The sequence below is a fragment of the Gigantopelta aegis genome, chromosome 3 (assembly GCF_016097555.1).
Source record: "Gigantopelta aegis isolate Gae_Host chromosome 3, Gae_host_genome, whole genome shotgun sequence".
NCBI lineage: Eukaryota > Metazoa > Mollusca > Gastropoda > Neomphalida > Peltospiridae > Gigantopelta > Gigantopelta aegis.
The window spans coordinates 40,963,518-40,976,213 of record NC_054701.1 but is presented as its reverse complement, the minus strand read 5'-3'; the positions used below and the strand labels follow the sequence as shown (position 1 = coordinate 40,976,213).

The window sequence follows — 12,696 nt, the reverse complement described above, 5'->3', positions numbered from 1 at the left end:
CTGTACTGATTTTTAAAAAAGGACTGTGGAAAATGTATATATATATTGTTGTTTGTTTTTTTAAACAAAAACTTCAAGACGATTTTAATGGTTTAAATGCAAACATGTACAAAAGATGTTTTGTTTATGGTGTTAATTTTTGTTGTTGTAAAAGTGGATGTTTTTGTTTTGTTTTGATTTTCGTTTTCTTTTCTTTTAATAAGGTGGAGCTAATATAATGCTTTTGGTTTTAATTGGGCGAGATGTAACCCAGTGGTAAATTGTTCGCTTGATGCACAGTCAGTTTGGGATCAATCCCCATCGGTGGGCCCAATGGGCTATTTCTCATTCTAGCCAGTGCACCACGACTGGTATATCAAAGGTTGTGGTATGTGCTATCCTGTCTGTGGGATGGTGCATATAAAAGATCCCTTGATTAATAAATCAGTGTGCTCTAGTGCTGTCATTCAACAAAACACACTTGTTTTTAATTTTCCTACAGGGGAGTGTGTACGCAGCCATTGCACTCCCTATGTCTGGACCTGAACTGTACCGCCTACACACAGTAGTTATTTGTTCTTAGATTGATTAAGATACCACCTGAAAACATGATCTTGAAACCTTTTACTCTCACAGAGTTAGCTCAGGCATCACTAAACCAGTTTGTAAGTGTTAGCTTTTAGCAAATGCTTTGTAGTGCTTCTATAGTCCGTCCCACAGCAATCACATTGTTTTCATACTATGTAATTCACTACAAGTTATTTATTTCCGAGCCGATTGATTTATAACTTGCACACACAAATTGTATTTCTTTGTTATTTCCAAAACACTTTTACTTTTTTCTTACATCAAACCAAACTGAAATTATTTACAAAAAACATTTTAATAGAATGATGGGACGGACTATAAGTAAGCCTATTATTCTTGACAATATAAGATATGCATATGTTCTAACTACAGAATAGTTCTGTGAACGAAAATACCATTAGTACATGTATTATTATTATGTAATCAGTTTTGTATGTGATGTTTATATATGTTCTATGGATCTCTGATCTGAAATAAAAATCTATTATTATCTATTATTATTATTATTACAATGTGTTGGAGAAATTTTAAAAGAGGAATATGGTAAGGTATACTAACAATATATTTATATGGATAACTTATTTATTTATTTGAACTTCTTCAGCAAACCCATTTGGGTTATTCCCATCCCAGTCAGTGCCCCACGGCTGGTGTATCAAAGTCTGTGGTAAGTGCTGTCCTATATTGGGGGAAATGCATATAAAAGATTCTTTGATGCTAATGAAAACTCTGGCAGATTTCCTCTGAATACAATCTGTGTGAATTAAGAAATGTGTTACGTCCAATAGCCGATGATTAGTTAATCAATGTGCTCCAGTGGTGTCGTTAAACAAAACCCACCTGTTATTCATTCATTCATTCATTCATTCATTCATCCATCCGTCCATCCGTCCGTCCGTCCATCTGTCCATCCATCCATCCATCCCTTTCATTTACTTATTTAGTTTCTATATTTTCTTTTATTACTCCTACTGATTTGATGTCGGAAATATCTCACATTCTGAAAAAACATTTTGCCTTAATACTCTGACAGACAATAAATTGAATGATATTCCTATTGCAGGTCTTGCACTATCTTATATATTGAAAGAGATTTTGCCTTAATACATACTCTGACAGACAATAAGTGAATATTCCTATTGCATGTCTTGCACTATCTTATATATGGAAAGAGATTTTGCCTTAATACATACTCTGACAGACAATAAATTGAATGATATTCCTATTGCATGTCTTGCACTATCTTATACAATGTATATTCAAAGAGATTTTGCCTTAATACTCTGACAGACAATAAATTTAATGATATTCTTATTGCAGGTCTTGCAATATCCGCAACCGAGCCACACGTGGAAGCCTCTGCTCCGTGCCCAGAAGCGACACCTCCGCCACCTCGCCATGACGGAGAACAGGAGAGGGGAGGTAATCCTGAAGAACCTTGCTCAAGAGCTGCTCACCGACGAGGAATGTCTGAAATTCAAGCAGGCCCTGCAGCACTTCCGGATCTCCAAATCAGTCCCGTCACTGTGCACCCAGCTGAAGAACGTCATCACCTCCACCGACAAACTCATCCTGTTGCTGGAACTCAGCAGCCGACTACCCAAACAGCTGCAACAAGACTTCCACAAACTGTGTTCCATCCAGTTTCCTATGTACGAAGCGTTTTTGAAATACTTCACGCAGGGTCACCGGAATTCATTGAGAAGTGATCCTAAAGTCATTGCGCGCGATGAATCGGGACAGTTTCAGGTCATCTCCACGGGATTCGAGAAACAGTTTTCGTTCTCCGACTTAAAAATGTGCTTAGACTCCAATGGTGCTGATTTGAATTCACTCCCAGGCACAAGTATGACGAGTGGAGTATACAGTGAGATAGATGATACGTCGCAGAACGGCACCATCACCAAAGAGGAAGCAAAGATCTTCACCAATATCCAACAGGTTAATGGATTTTCTGATGATGATAACAGTTCTTCTGTTTCATCACCCCAGCATTCTGTGGCTTGCAATCATAATGATTCCAACTTGCAGACATTAACCAAACAGTCAGAACGAAAAAAACAATCGGTGCCAAAACAATCGGTGTCAAAACCAGTGGTGCAAAATCAGTCGGTGTCGAAACCGGTGGTGCAAAAACAGTCATCTGTGTCTTCACACAACAGAGTTCCTAATGGACATACTCTCGTTGGAGGATCTGGCACCTCAAAACCTCCGTATTCATCGCACCATAATAATGTGGCATTAAATGTGGAATCCCCGTCTCACCGGATCATACGACGCACCGTACTTCTGCGTCGACGCGAAGACGGGAGTCTCGGGCTGGGGATAAAGGGAGGTAAAGAGTACGGAACGTCCATTGTGGTGTTCGTGGTGGAGAAAGACAGTCAGGCAGAAAAACAGGTAGGAATAGATTCACATTTAATATAGAGTGAAACTCCTCTACACAGGACCAAGTAAAAAGTTCAGATTTTAAGGGTATCCAGTTTAGAGAGGTTCTAGTGATTAAGTCATCGGAATTGAGGCTGGTTGATACTATAGTCTGTCCCATCCTCCTACAAATTTTTTATATTTTTTTAATGTAATTAATTTCAGTTTTGTTTGACATAAGAAGAAAAGTTAAAGTGTTTTGGAAATAAAAAAATAAGTACTATTTTTGTGTCCAATTTAGAAAACAATCAGCTCAGAAATAAATAGCCTGTAGTCATTTCCATAGCATGGAAAAAGGCATTCCCTATGGGATGGACTGTAGATTTACAGCCCGGTATCACCTCCTACTCATTGGGTAGGTATAAGGCCACTACAGCAACTTCTGTCTCACTAACAACTAACCACTGACCCATTGTCCTGGACAGACAGCCCAGATAGCTGAGGTGTGTCCCCAGATCCCCCCCCCCACCTCCCCCGATATATGAAATGTAGGTCTAGGGGGAGCAATCCAATCCAATATTTATTTACATGCTCATATACCACGAAGGTTTCAAGCATGTCTGTCCTGGGCATAATCTCTGGCCTTTGCCAGTGACTAAGTCCAGGACAGAAAAGGGTGGGGGATAAGTTTGAAGTGGGCAGATTTTGGAATAAGAATTTAGTTGTGTCCAGCGACTGCGCGGACCGACTAGTAGACACCGAAAATGGGCCGTGTTCTGACTGGCTGAATTTCGATTCCTTCGGGTCTAACTAGAAAAAGCTAAAGTCTACGGAGAATAACTGCACCTAACATCATGTCCGGACTAAGAATTTAAACCCAAAAATAAGTTTGACTGCTCGGCCAAAAAGGTTTTAAGGTGATTTGAGCAATTGAACGGGCGCCAAAGTAAATTGCGTTGGACTATTTATAAAAAAATAAACATAAAGATTTTGAAGCTCGATCGAAAAAGTTTAAAGTCCAACTAAGCCCAAAAAAGGAGGATACCTGTCCTAGGTAAGGTTGTACTACTTCGGGGAGCTTGGAGTGTCTCGGAGCGACGGCAGCTTATCCCTGATCTGCTGTAGATGTTGGACCACCTTGGAATAGTCGGGGCCGCAGACCGCTTGTAGCATCCTGTGGATCGATCTGTTGTCCAGTTCAGCAAACAGGATGCACTGTCTGTAGGTCTGGTCCCTTCGGTGCGTAACGACTATTCCCTTGGTTTCATTGAAGATCCTGGAATGAAGCTCGTAACTGCTGCCGTCCTCCATGGTCTTCCAGTGGTGGTTCGAATATCCTCCCCGAAGTAGTTGTGGTTTCTGCGTGTCCCCCTGTATGTACTGGTGGAGATGACGGCGAAGTCCACTGATGGCAATGGTCCATTCGTCGTCAACAGGGGGAGCGGATTCCGGCGGCGGCTTGGTCTTGGCTGGCTGGGTGGTCGGTGATGTTGCCTTCCTTTTCGTCGCCGGAACAACAAGTCCATGTGGCGACTCGACGGGAGCGGTCGTTGTTGACCGCTGCACCGGAGTCGTCGTCTTTGGGGTGGAGGTTGAAGTCGGTGGTGGCACACTCGTCCGTTTGAATCTCACGATTTCCTGGGTGGTGTACGGCCGTTCCGGGGATGCAGGCTCCACAAGTGGTTGCGTCCTCTCCGGAGGACTCGGTGGGGGCGGTATCACAGGAGGGAGCGCCACTGGCGGTTGAGCCACCAGCTTTGTCCCCCCCTGGGCCTTCCCTAGCACCGGTTTCTTCCTTCTTCTTCCTCTTCCAGTCCCCCCTTTCCGTTTCTGTGGAGGCGGGTCACCATACACCAAAGTCACGGTCGCCCGTGACCCGGTATACGTGACCCGGAACTCCAACATCGGGCCGAAGCTGGCAATCAGTCCCCCCAGGTGGGGGGGCATCTCGAGAGCGCACGTTGACACGTCCACCTTCACCGAAGGACAGCTGGAGAAAAAAAGCTAGGGGGAGCAGTCACCATCATGGTTATGACTTAATTTTTCAAGCCAATCTGTTATAGGGCAGATACCTTGATACATGATATTCTTCACATTTTCTTTTTAATTGTTTGAAGTAGATTTAATACTTGCTATGTATGTGATTAGTTTCTCTAACTTTTGTGTTATTTTATCTGGTATAAGTTGTATATTGTGCTTACATAAGGGTATCCTAGGAAATATTTCGAAGCAAATTCCATCCAATGCCGCATTAAAGTACCTACCCATATGTATACATCTACTGACTTGTTAATATCACCTGGCTAACCATTTTCACTATTTTCACTTGGTGTAGCATTTTATTATTATTTTCACACAGGGTTTCAAACAAATATCTTCTTTTTTTTTAAATTCCAGCTAAAAACTAATAATCAAAGTGAAATTATTCTGTGAATGATGGGAGTGGTAACATTGTAATTTAAAAAGTTAATAGTTTAAAAACAGTCTCTCAAAGAGATTTTATTTGTATAATTTCAGCTGATTCAGTTCGAATACTTTTATGATAGCCAGTTACTAATAATTAAAGTCAAGTTATGATGTGGGTGTTGAGAAAGGTTGCTTATTAGTCCACTACTGTTCCAACCGGAGGGGACTATACTATAGGTTTTATCTCCGTCCATCCATCCTTCAGTCTGTTAGTCTGTCTGTCTGTCCCATATATAGTTTTTCCGGATGCTTTTTTTTCACAATTCCTCAAGATATTGAGCTGAAATTTTGTGTATATCTTTATAATGTACTGTTACAGACCATGTTTGACTTTCATGGCAATTTACACATTTTAGAGCCCTTGAACTTACAAGATACGAAAATTTGTTTTCTGGACTTTATTTTTATAATGCCTTAAGATATTGAGCTAAAAATGTGTGTATAGCTTTATCATGTACTGTTACAGACCAGGTTTAACTTCCATGGTGTAGGGGACATGTACATGTATTGCTTTAGCAGTACTTTCAGAATGCTTGTTATTGTTTTATACGCAGGGTCTGAAGATTGGTGACAAAATTCTGGAGGTAAACGGCACAGACTTCACCCACCTGACTCACGCTGAAGCAGTCACGTTGATGAGGAAAGCCTGGAACGTTATTATCAGCATTCAGGCTGCAGATCAGCCATACTCAGGTTTGCTTAATGTCTTCTAAATACATGTAGTATTAGGTTGGGATATATATACCATATACCACCTGAATTGTAGTGCAGACAAAAATGCACCTACAAATAGTTTTTTTTTTTTTTACATATTTTGTATCTATTGGGTATTTACCAAGATGACATGAATAAATTACTAATGAGAAGCACATCAGTGTAATTCTAACTCAATAGTTAATTATCGTACATCTTTATCCATATTTATGGATTCTGTCTTTTTCTGTAGAATACATTAAAGATTGATATAACAACAGTGACACTTGCTGTCAATCTTTTTCAATATTCCCCTGTATGATGTATACACAGAACATTAATTTCAGTGTTTTGTAACTTACAAATGGTCACAATTACTTGTGAAGTATAAAGAAAGAAAGAAATGTTTTATTTAACGACACACTCAACACATTTTATTTACGGTTATATGACGTCAGACATATGGTTAAGAACCACACAGGTTTTGAGAGGAAACCCGCTGTCGCCACTACATGGGCTACTCTTTCCGATTAGCAGCAAGGGATCTTTTATTTGCACTTCCCACAGGCAGGATAGCACAAACCATGGCCTTCGTTGAACCAGTTATGGATCACTGGTCAGTGCAAGTGGTTTACACCTACCCATTTAGCCTTGCGGAGCACTCACTCAGGGTTTGGAGTCAGTATCTGGATTAAAAATCCCATGCCTCGACTGGAATCCGAACCCAGTACCTACCAGCCTTGTGAAGTATAAGACATATTGTCAAAACTAGGTGGTGCTTCATAATTTTCCACGTGTACATACATGTTTGTAGCTTATTAGTTTTAGACCAGATAAGATCAGTATGATGGTTCAAAACTGATTGGGATCAGAATGGTCATATTCCAAATTCACTGTCACACCAACATTGGTTATAATGAGTAATAGACTGCTGATAACCATCACCAGTGATGGACCACTAGTGAAGGAAGGAAGGAAATATGGTTAAGGACCACACAGATATTGAGAGAGGAAACCCGCTGTCGCCATTTCATGGGCTATTCTTTTCAATTAGCAGTAAAGGTTCTTTTATATGCACCATCCCATAGACAGGATAGCACATACCACGGCCTTTGATGTACCAGTCATGGTGCACTGGCTGGAGCGAGAAATAGCCACATGGGCCCACTGACGGAGATTGATCCCAAACCGACCGTGGAATGTGGAATGGTGCATATAAAAGGTCTTTTACTAATGATCGAAAAGAATAGCTCATGGTGTGGCAGCAGCAGGTTTCCACTCTTATTATCTGTATGGTCCTTTAAAACATGTCAGACACCATATAACCATAAATAAAAATGTGTTGAATGTGTCATTTTAAAAATGAAAAACTGCAAATATTTCCTAACTTTTCTCAGGCTCCATATAACCATAAATAAAAAAGTGTTGAATGTGTCATTTTAAAAATGAAAAATTGCTATCTTTCACCATGCAAAACTTAAAATATTTCATAACTTCTTTCTAAACATTCATTTTTGTCGTATCTGCATATTTCCTGTGATGGCATTTTTTGGTGACTTAACAACAATAATATAATCCAGTGGCTTGTGGGAAGTCCTACCCCTTTGTGTTTAAATACTGTCACACATACTTTGAATTGCCCACCTGTGGCTGTCAATAATGACATTATGCTCCCAGTGCCTATGATAATATCATCGTATTCTATTGAAGATCCCAGACCATAATTTGTATCGTCATCATTGAGTGATCTTTTGGGTCTACCCATTCATTCGGCTTTCTTCTTGGTCTACAGGGTGTCGGTCCACTTCACAGTGTGCTGTACACCCTGAAATAAAAATTCTTTAGAACTTTGAAGTCTTATTGCTGTAAATCATGTTATATTACATCAAAAACTAGGTCAGTCTTAAAATAAAAACAAAGTTGCATGGTTTACTGAATAAGGTCACTTCAAAAATTAAAAATGTTGATTTGATGAATATTGGTAAGGACATTTTTAAAATTAATTAATAAAATAAAAATGTTGATTTGATGAATATTGGTAAGGACATTTTTAAAATTAATTAATAAATTAAAAATGTTGATTTGATGAATATTGGTAAGGACATTTTTAAAATTAATTAATAAAATAAAAATGTTGATTTGATGAATATTGGTAAGGACATTTTTAAAATTAATTAATAAAATAAAAAATGTTGATTTGATGAATATTGGTAAGGACATTTTTAAAATTAATTAATAAAATAAAAATGTTGATTTGATGAATATTGGTAAGGACATTTTTAAAATTAATTAATAAAATAAAAATGTTGATTTGATGAATATTGGTAAGGACATTTTTAAAATTAATTAATAAAATAAAAATGTTGATTTGATGAATATTGGTAAGGACATTTTTAAAATTAATTAATAAATTAAAAATGTTGATTTGATGAATATTGGTAAGGACATTTTTAAAATTAATTAATAAAATAAAAATGTTGATTTGATGAATATTGGTAAGGACATTTTTAAAATTAATTAATAAAATAAAAATGTTGATTTGATGAATATTGGTAAGGACATTTTTAAAATTAATTAATAAAATAAAAATGTTGATTTGATGAATATTGGTAAGGACATTTTTAAAATTAATTAATAAAAATAAAATGTTGATTTGATGAATATTGGTAAGGACATTTTTAAAATTAATTAATAAAAATAAAAATGTTGATTTGATGAATATTGGTAAGGACATTTTTAAAATTAATTAATAAAATAAAAATGTTGATTTGATGAATATTGGTAAGGACATTTTTAAAATTAATTAATAAAATAAAAATGTTGATTTGATGAATATTGGTAAGGACATTTTTAAAATTAATTAATAAAATAAAAATGTTGTCACATTAACAAGGAAGGAAATGGTTTATTTAACGACGCACTCAACACATTTTATTTACAGTTATATGGCGTCGGACATATGGTTAAGGAATACACAAATATTGAGGAGGAAACCCTCTGTCGACACTTCATGGGCTACTCTTTTCGATTAGCAGCAAGGGATCTTTTATATGCACCATCCCATAGATAGGATAGCACATACCACAGCCTTTGGTATACCAGTCGTGGTGCACTGGCTGGAGCGAGAAATCGCCCAGTGGGCTCACCAACAGGGATCGATCCCAAACCGACTGCGCATCAAGCATCAAGCGAGCACTTTACCACTGGGCTACGCTTTGCCTCTCACATTAATAGTGACCCCACAATTGGAATATCAAAGTCCATGATATGTCACTTTAAAAATTAAAAAGGTTGATTTGATGAATACTGGTAAGGTAAGGACATTTTTAAAAGTCATTAATAAAATTAAAATGTTGTCACATTAACAGTGCAACCATTGCCTGACACCCAATGGCCGATTTGTTTTTCGTGCTGGGGTGTCGTTAAACATCCATCCATCCATCCATTAACAGTGCAACACAACTGGTATATCAAAGTACATGATATGTGCTGTCCTGTCTGTGGTAAGTGCATATAAAAGATCCTTTGCTACTAATTGGAAAAATGCAATGGATTTCCTTTAAGTCTACGAGTAAAACAATTACTAAATGTTTGAGATCCATTAGCCGATGATTAATAAATCAACATGCTCTAGTGGTATCGTTACACAAAAGAAACAATAGATTTTATTTGTAAAAAATTGCCAAAAATAAAGTCATTCTTGAAATAAAGACATATTTGGTGAATAACTTCAATAAGATAATTTTACAAACAATAATTATGGTTATTTAGTAATGCCATTGTGTAAACTAAAATATTCATGAATAGAGCCATTCCTACCGGCCTCGATGGCGTCATGGTTAGGTTATCGGTCTACAGGCTGGTAGGTACTGGGTTCGGATCTCAGTCGAGGCATGGAATTTTTAATCCAGATACCAACTCCAAACCCTGAGTGAGTGCTCCGCAAGGCTCAATGGGTAGGTGTAAACCACTTGCACCGACCAGTGTTCCATAACTGGTTCAACAAAGGCCATGGTTTGTGCTATCCTGCCTGTGGGAAGCGCAAATAAAAGATCCCTTGCTGCTAATCGGAAAGAGTAGCCCATGTAGTGGCAACAGCGGGTTTCCTCTCAAAATCTGTGTGGTCCTTAACCATATGTCTGATGCCATATAACCTTAAATAAAATGTGTTGAGTGCGTTGTTAAATAAAAGAAGAAAAAAAAGAAGAAGAAAAAAAAAACATTCCTAAAGTATAAACCTTGATAAATAAGGCTGTTTTTAAAAATGCATTATTATAGTTACAAGTGGAATATTTGTTTATTTTTGCTCTCTGTTCCTTTCTTCTTCTTTTTTATTCCCTTCCTTTTGAATAGTAATAATAAATATTAGGTTATCTATTTGTCTGCCACTGGAGGCCAAAAGTACTACATACATGTACCTGACCTAGAATGTTTTTTATTTGAACATCAAATCTGTTTTCACATACGTGACAAAAAACTGTTGGTTGTATTGAACCATTTTTCTGTGAAACACAAAAACATGTGTACTCTTTCCACAATACAGACCTTGTGGTACCCAGTACAGTGGGAGTCTCTTTTGTGACTACCAAGCTTTCAATAATGACTGTTTATTCTGTGATATGAATGCGTGAATTGGCAGCTTATATCCTACTAACCCAGTTTGTTATAAAGGAAAGGAAGGAAATGTTTTATTTAATGACACACTCAACACATTTTATTTACGGTTATAAGGTGTCAGACATATGGTTAAGGACCACACAGATATTGAGAGAGAAAACCCGCTGTCACCACTTCATGGACTACAGTAAGGGATCTGTTATATGCACCATCCCACAGCCAGGATAGCACATACCAATGCCTTTGATATATCAGTTGTGGTGCATTGGCTGGAATTAGAAGTAACCCAATGGGCCCACCTATGGGGATTGATCCCGGACCGACCGCACATTAAGCGAGTGCTTTACCACTGGGCTAAGTCCCTCCCTTTCAGTGTAAAAGACACTCTCAAATATTTACAGAATAAACATTAAGGTTTATGAAGACAAGAATTTAAAAAAAATAAAATGGAAAAAGACAAAAAGACAATCAAGTTTGTAAATTGTAAATTGTAAACTAGAGTAGAGTAGTATGTGTGTGTGCACATGCATATGTGTGTGTGTGTGTGTGTGCACATGCATATATGTGTGTGTGTGTGTGCACATGCACATATGTATGTGTGTTTGTGTGCACGTGTATGTGTATGTACATGTGTGTGCGTGTTTGTGTATGTGTTTGTGCGTGCATGTGTGTGTGTGCGTGCGCACGTGTGTGTCTGTCTGTGTGTGTGTGTGTCAAAGTTGCAGTCACAGATTACATAACTGGATGTGCCATGCTACTTCCTCAGCAAGTCTCACATGACAAGATGAAGAGATCAAAACCTTCACTTGATCAGCTTGACATTGCCCTGTCATTGTCACCATATCGAAAATCGATGTTGCTTATAAAAAACCCCACTTGGGACCATTTTCTTTATAACTTGAAGAAAGCTAGGTGTAGGTGTGAACACTTCTTTATAAATAAGGAGGGACATAGGTCAGTGGTACAACACTTGCTTGCTGTGCGGTCGGTCTGAGATTGATCCCCATCGGTGGGCCCATTGTGCTATTTCTCGTTCCATCCAGTGCACCACGACTGGTATATCAAAGGCCATGGTATGTGCAATCCTGTCTGTGGGATGGTGCATATAAAAGATCCCTTGCTGCTAATCAAAAAAAGAGTAGTCCATGAAGTAGTGACAGTGGGTTTTCTCTCAATATCTGTGTGGTCCTTAACCATATGTCCGACGCCATATAACTGTAAATACAATGTGTTGAGTGCGTTGTTAAATAAACCATTTCCTTTCTTTATAGATAATTGTGTCATTTATCTGAATTTTTAAAGTAACACTTTGGTAATAAAAAAAACATGTGATAAGATAAAATATACACTCACCAAGTCCATGGCCCAATTTTACAAACCATTGTAATCCTAGTATAGTTTGAAGTACACATATTTCATTTGCTTCCATCCTTAAAATGCTGCATCTTCTGTAATGATGTAATTTTCTGCATGGAATAGATGCCACAATCATATACAGTTGAATCCCATTGGCTCGAACCCTGTCGGTGCTCGAGAAACTGTTCGACCCATCGGGTAGTTCGACCTAAACATTCGGTCAACATTGTTAAAGTGGAACTCGGGACTTCATTTTCGGTTCAAGCATTGCGGTGTAATCAACCCTTCCGAGTTCGACATGACGAGATTCTGCTGTAAATGTATGACTGGTTTAACTGTTAGACGCAGACGTAAACTTACAATGTTTTGTGAAATTGGCTCCAGAACTTATCGTGTCCTGCCCCAGTAAATGACAATGAAGGCCACTGGTCTGTTTAACTGATGAAGACAAAAAGAAAATTAAAGAACATTATTCTATATTTGGAGACATCTTTCAGAAATAGCTTTATTCTTCTACAAATATGTTGAAGCCATCATTCAATTAAAATATTTAGCATTTGTAGAAGTTATTTGTACTTTCACAGATTTACTAAATTTAATAAACTGTTTGAGGGTGTTTACTACTAAATC

The 12,696-nt window shown here is 37.8% G+C and overlaps 1 protein-coding gene across 1 annotated transcript in view; it reads left to right on the top strand.

The window, feature by feature from the left end:
* LOC121368045 overlaps positions 1–12,696 on the top strand; it is a 69,631-nt gene that overhangs the window by 48,035 nt on the left and 8,900 nt on the right. The window contains exons 2-3 of the mRNA XM_041492561.1: positions 1,888–2,967; positions 5,955–6,093. Of these exons, the coding sequence (XP_041348495.1) occupies positions 1,888–2,967; positions 5,955–6,093 (1,219 nt within the window). The remainder of the gene's footprint in view (positions 1–1,887; positions 2,968–5,954; positions 6,094–12,696) is intronic.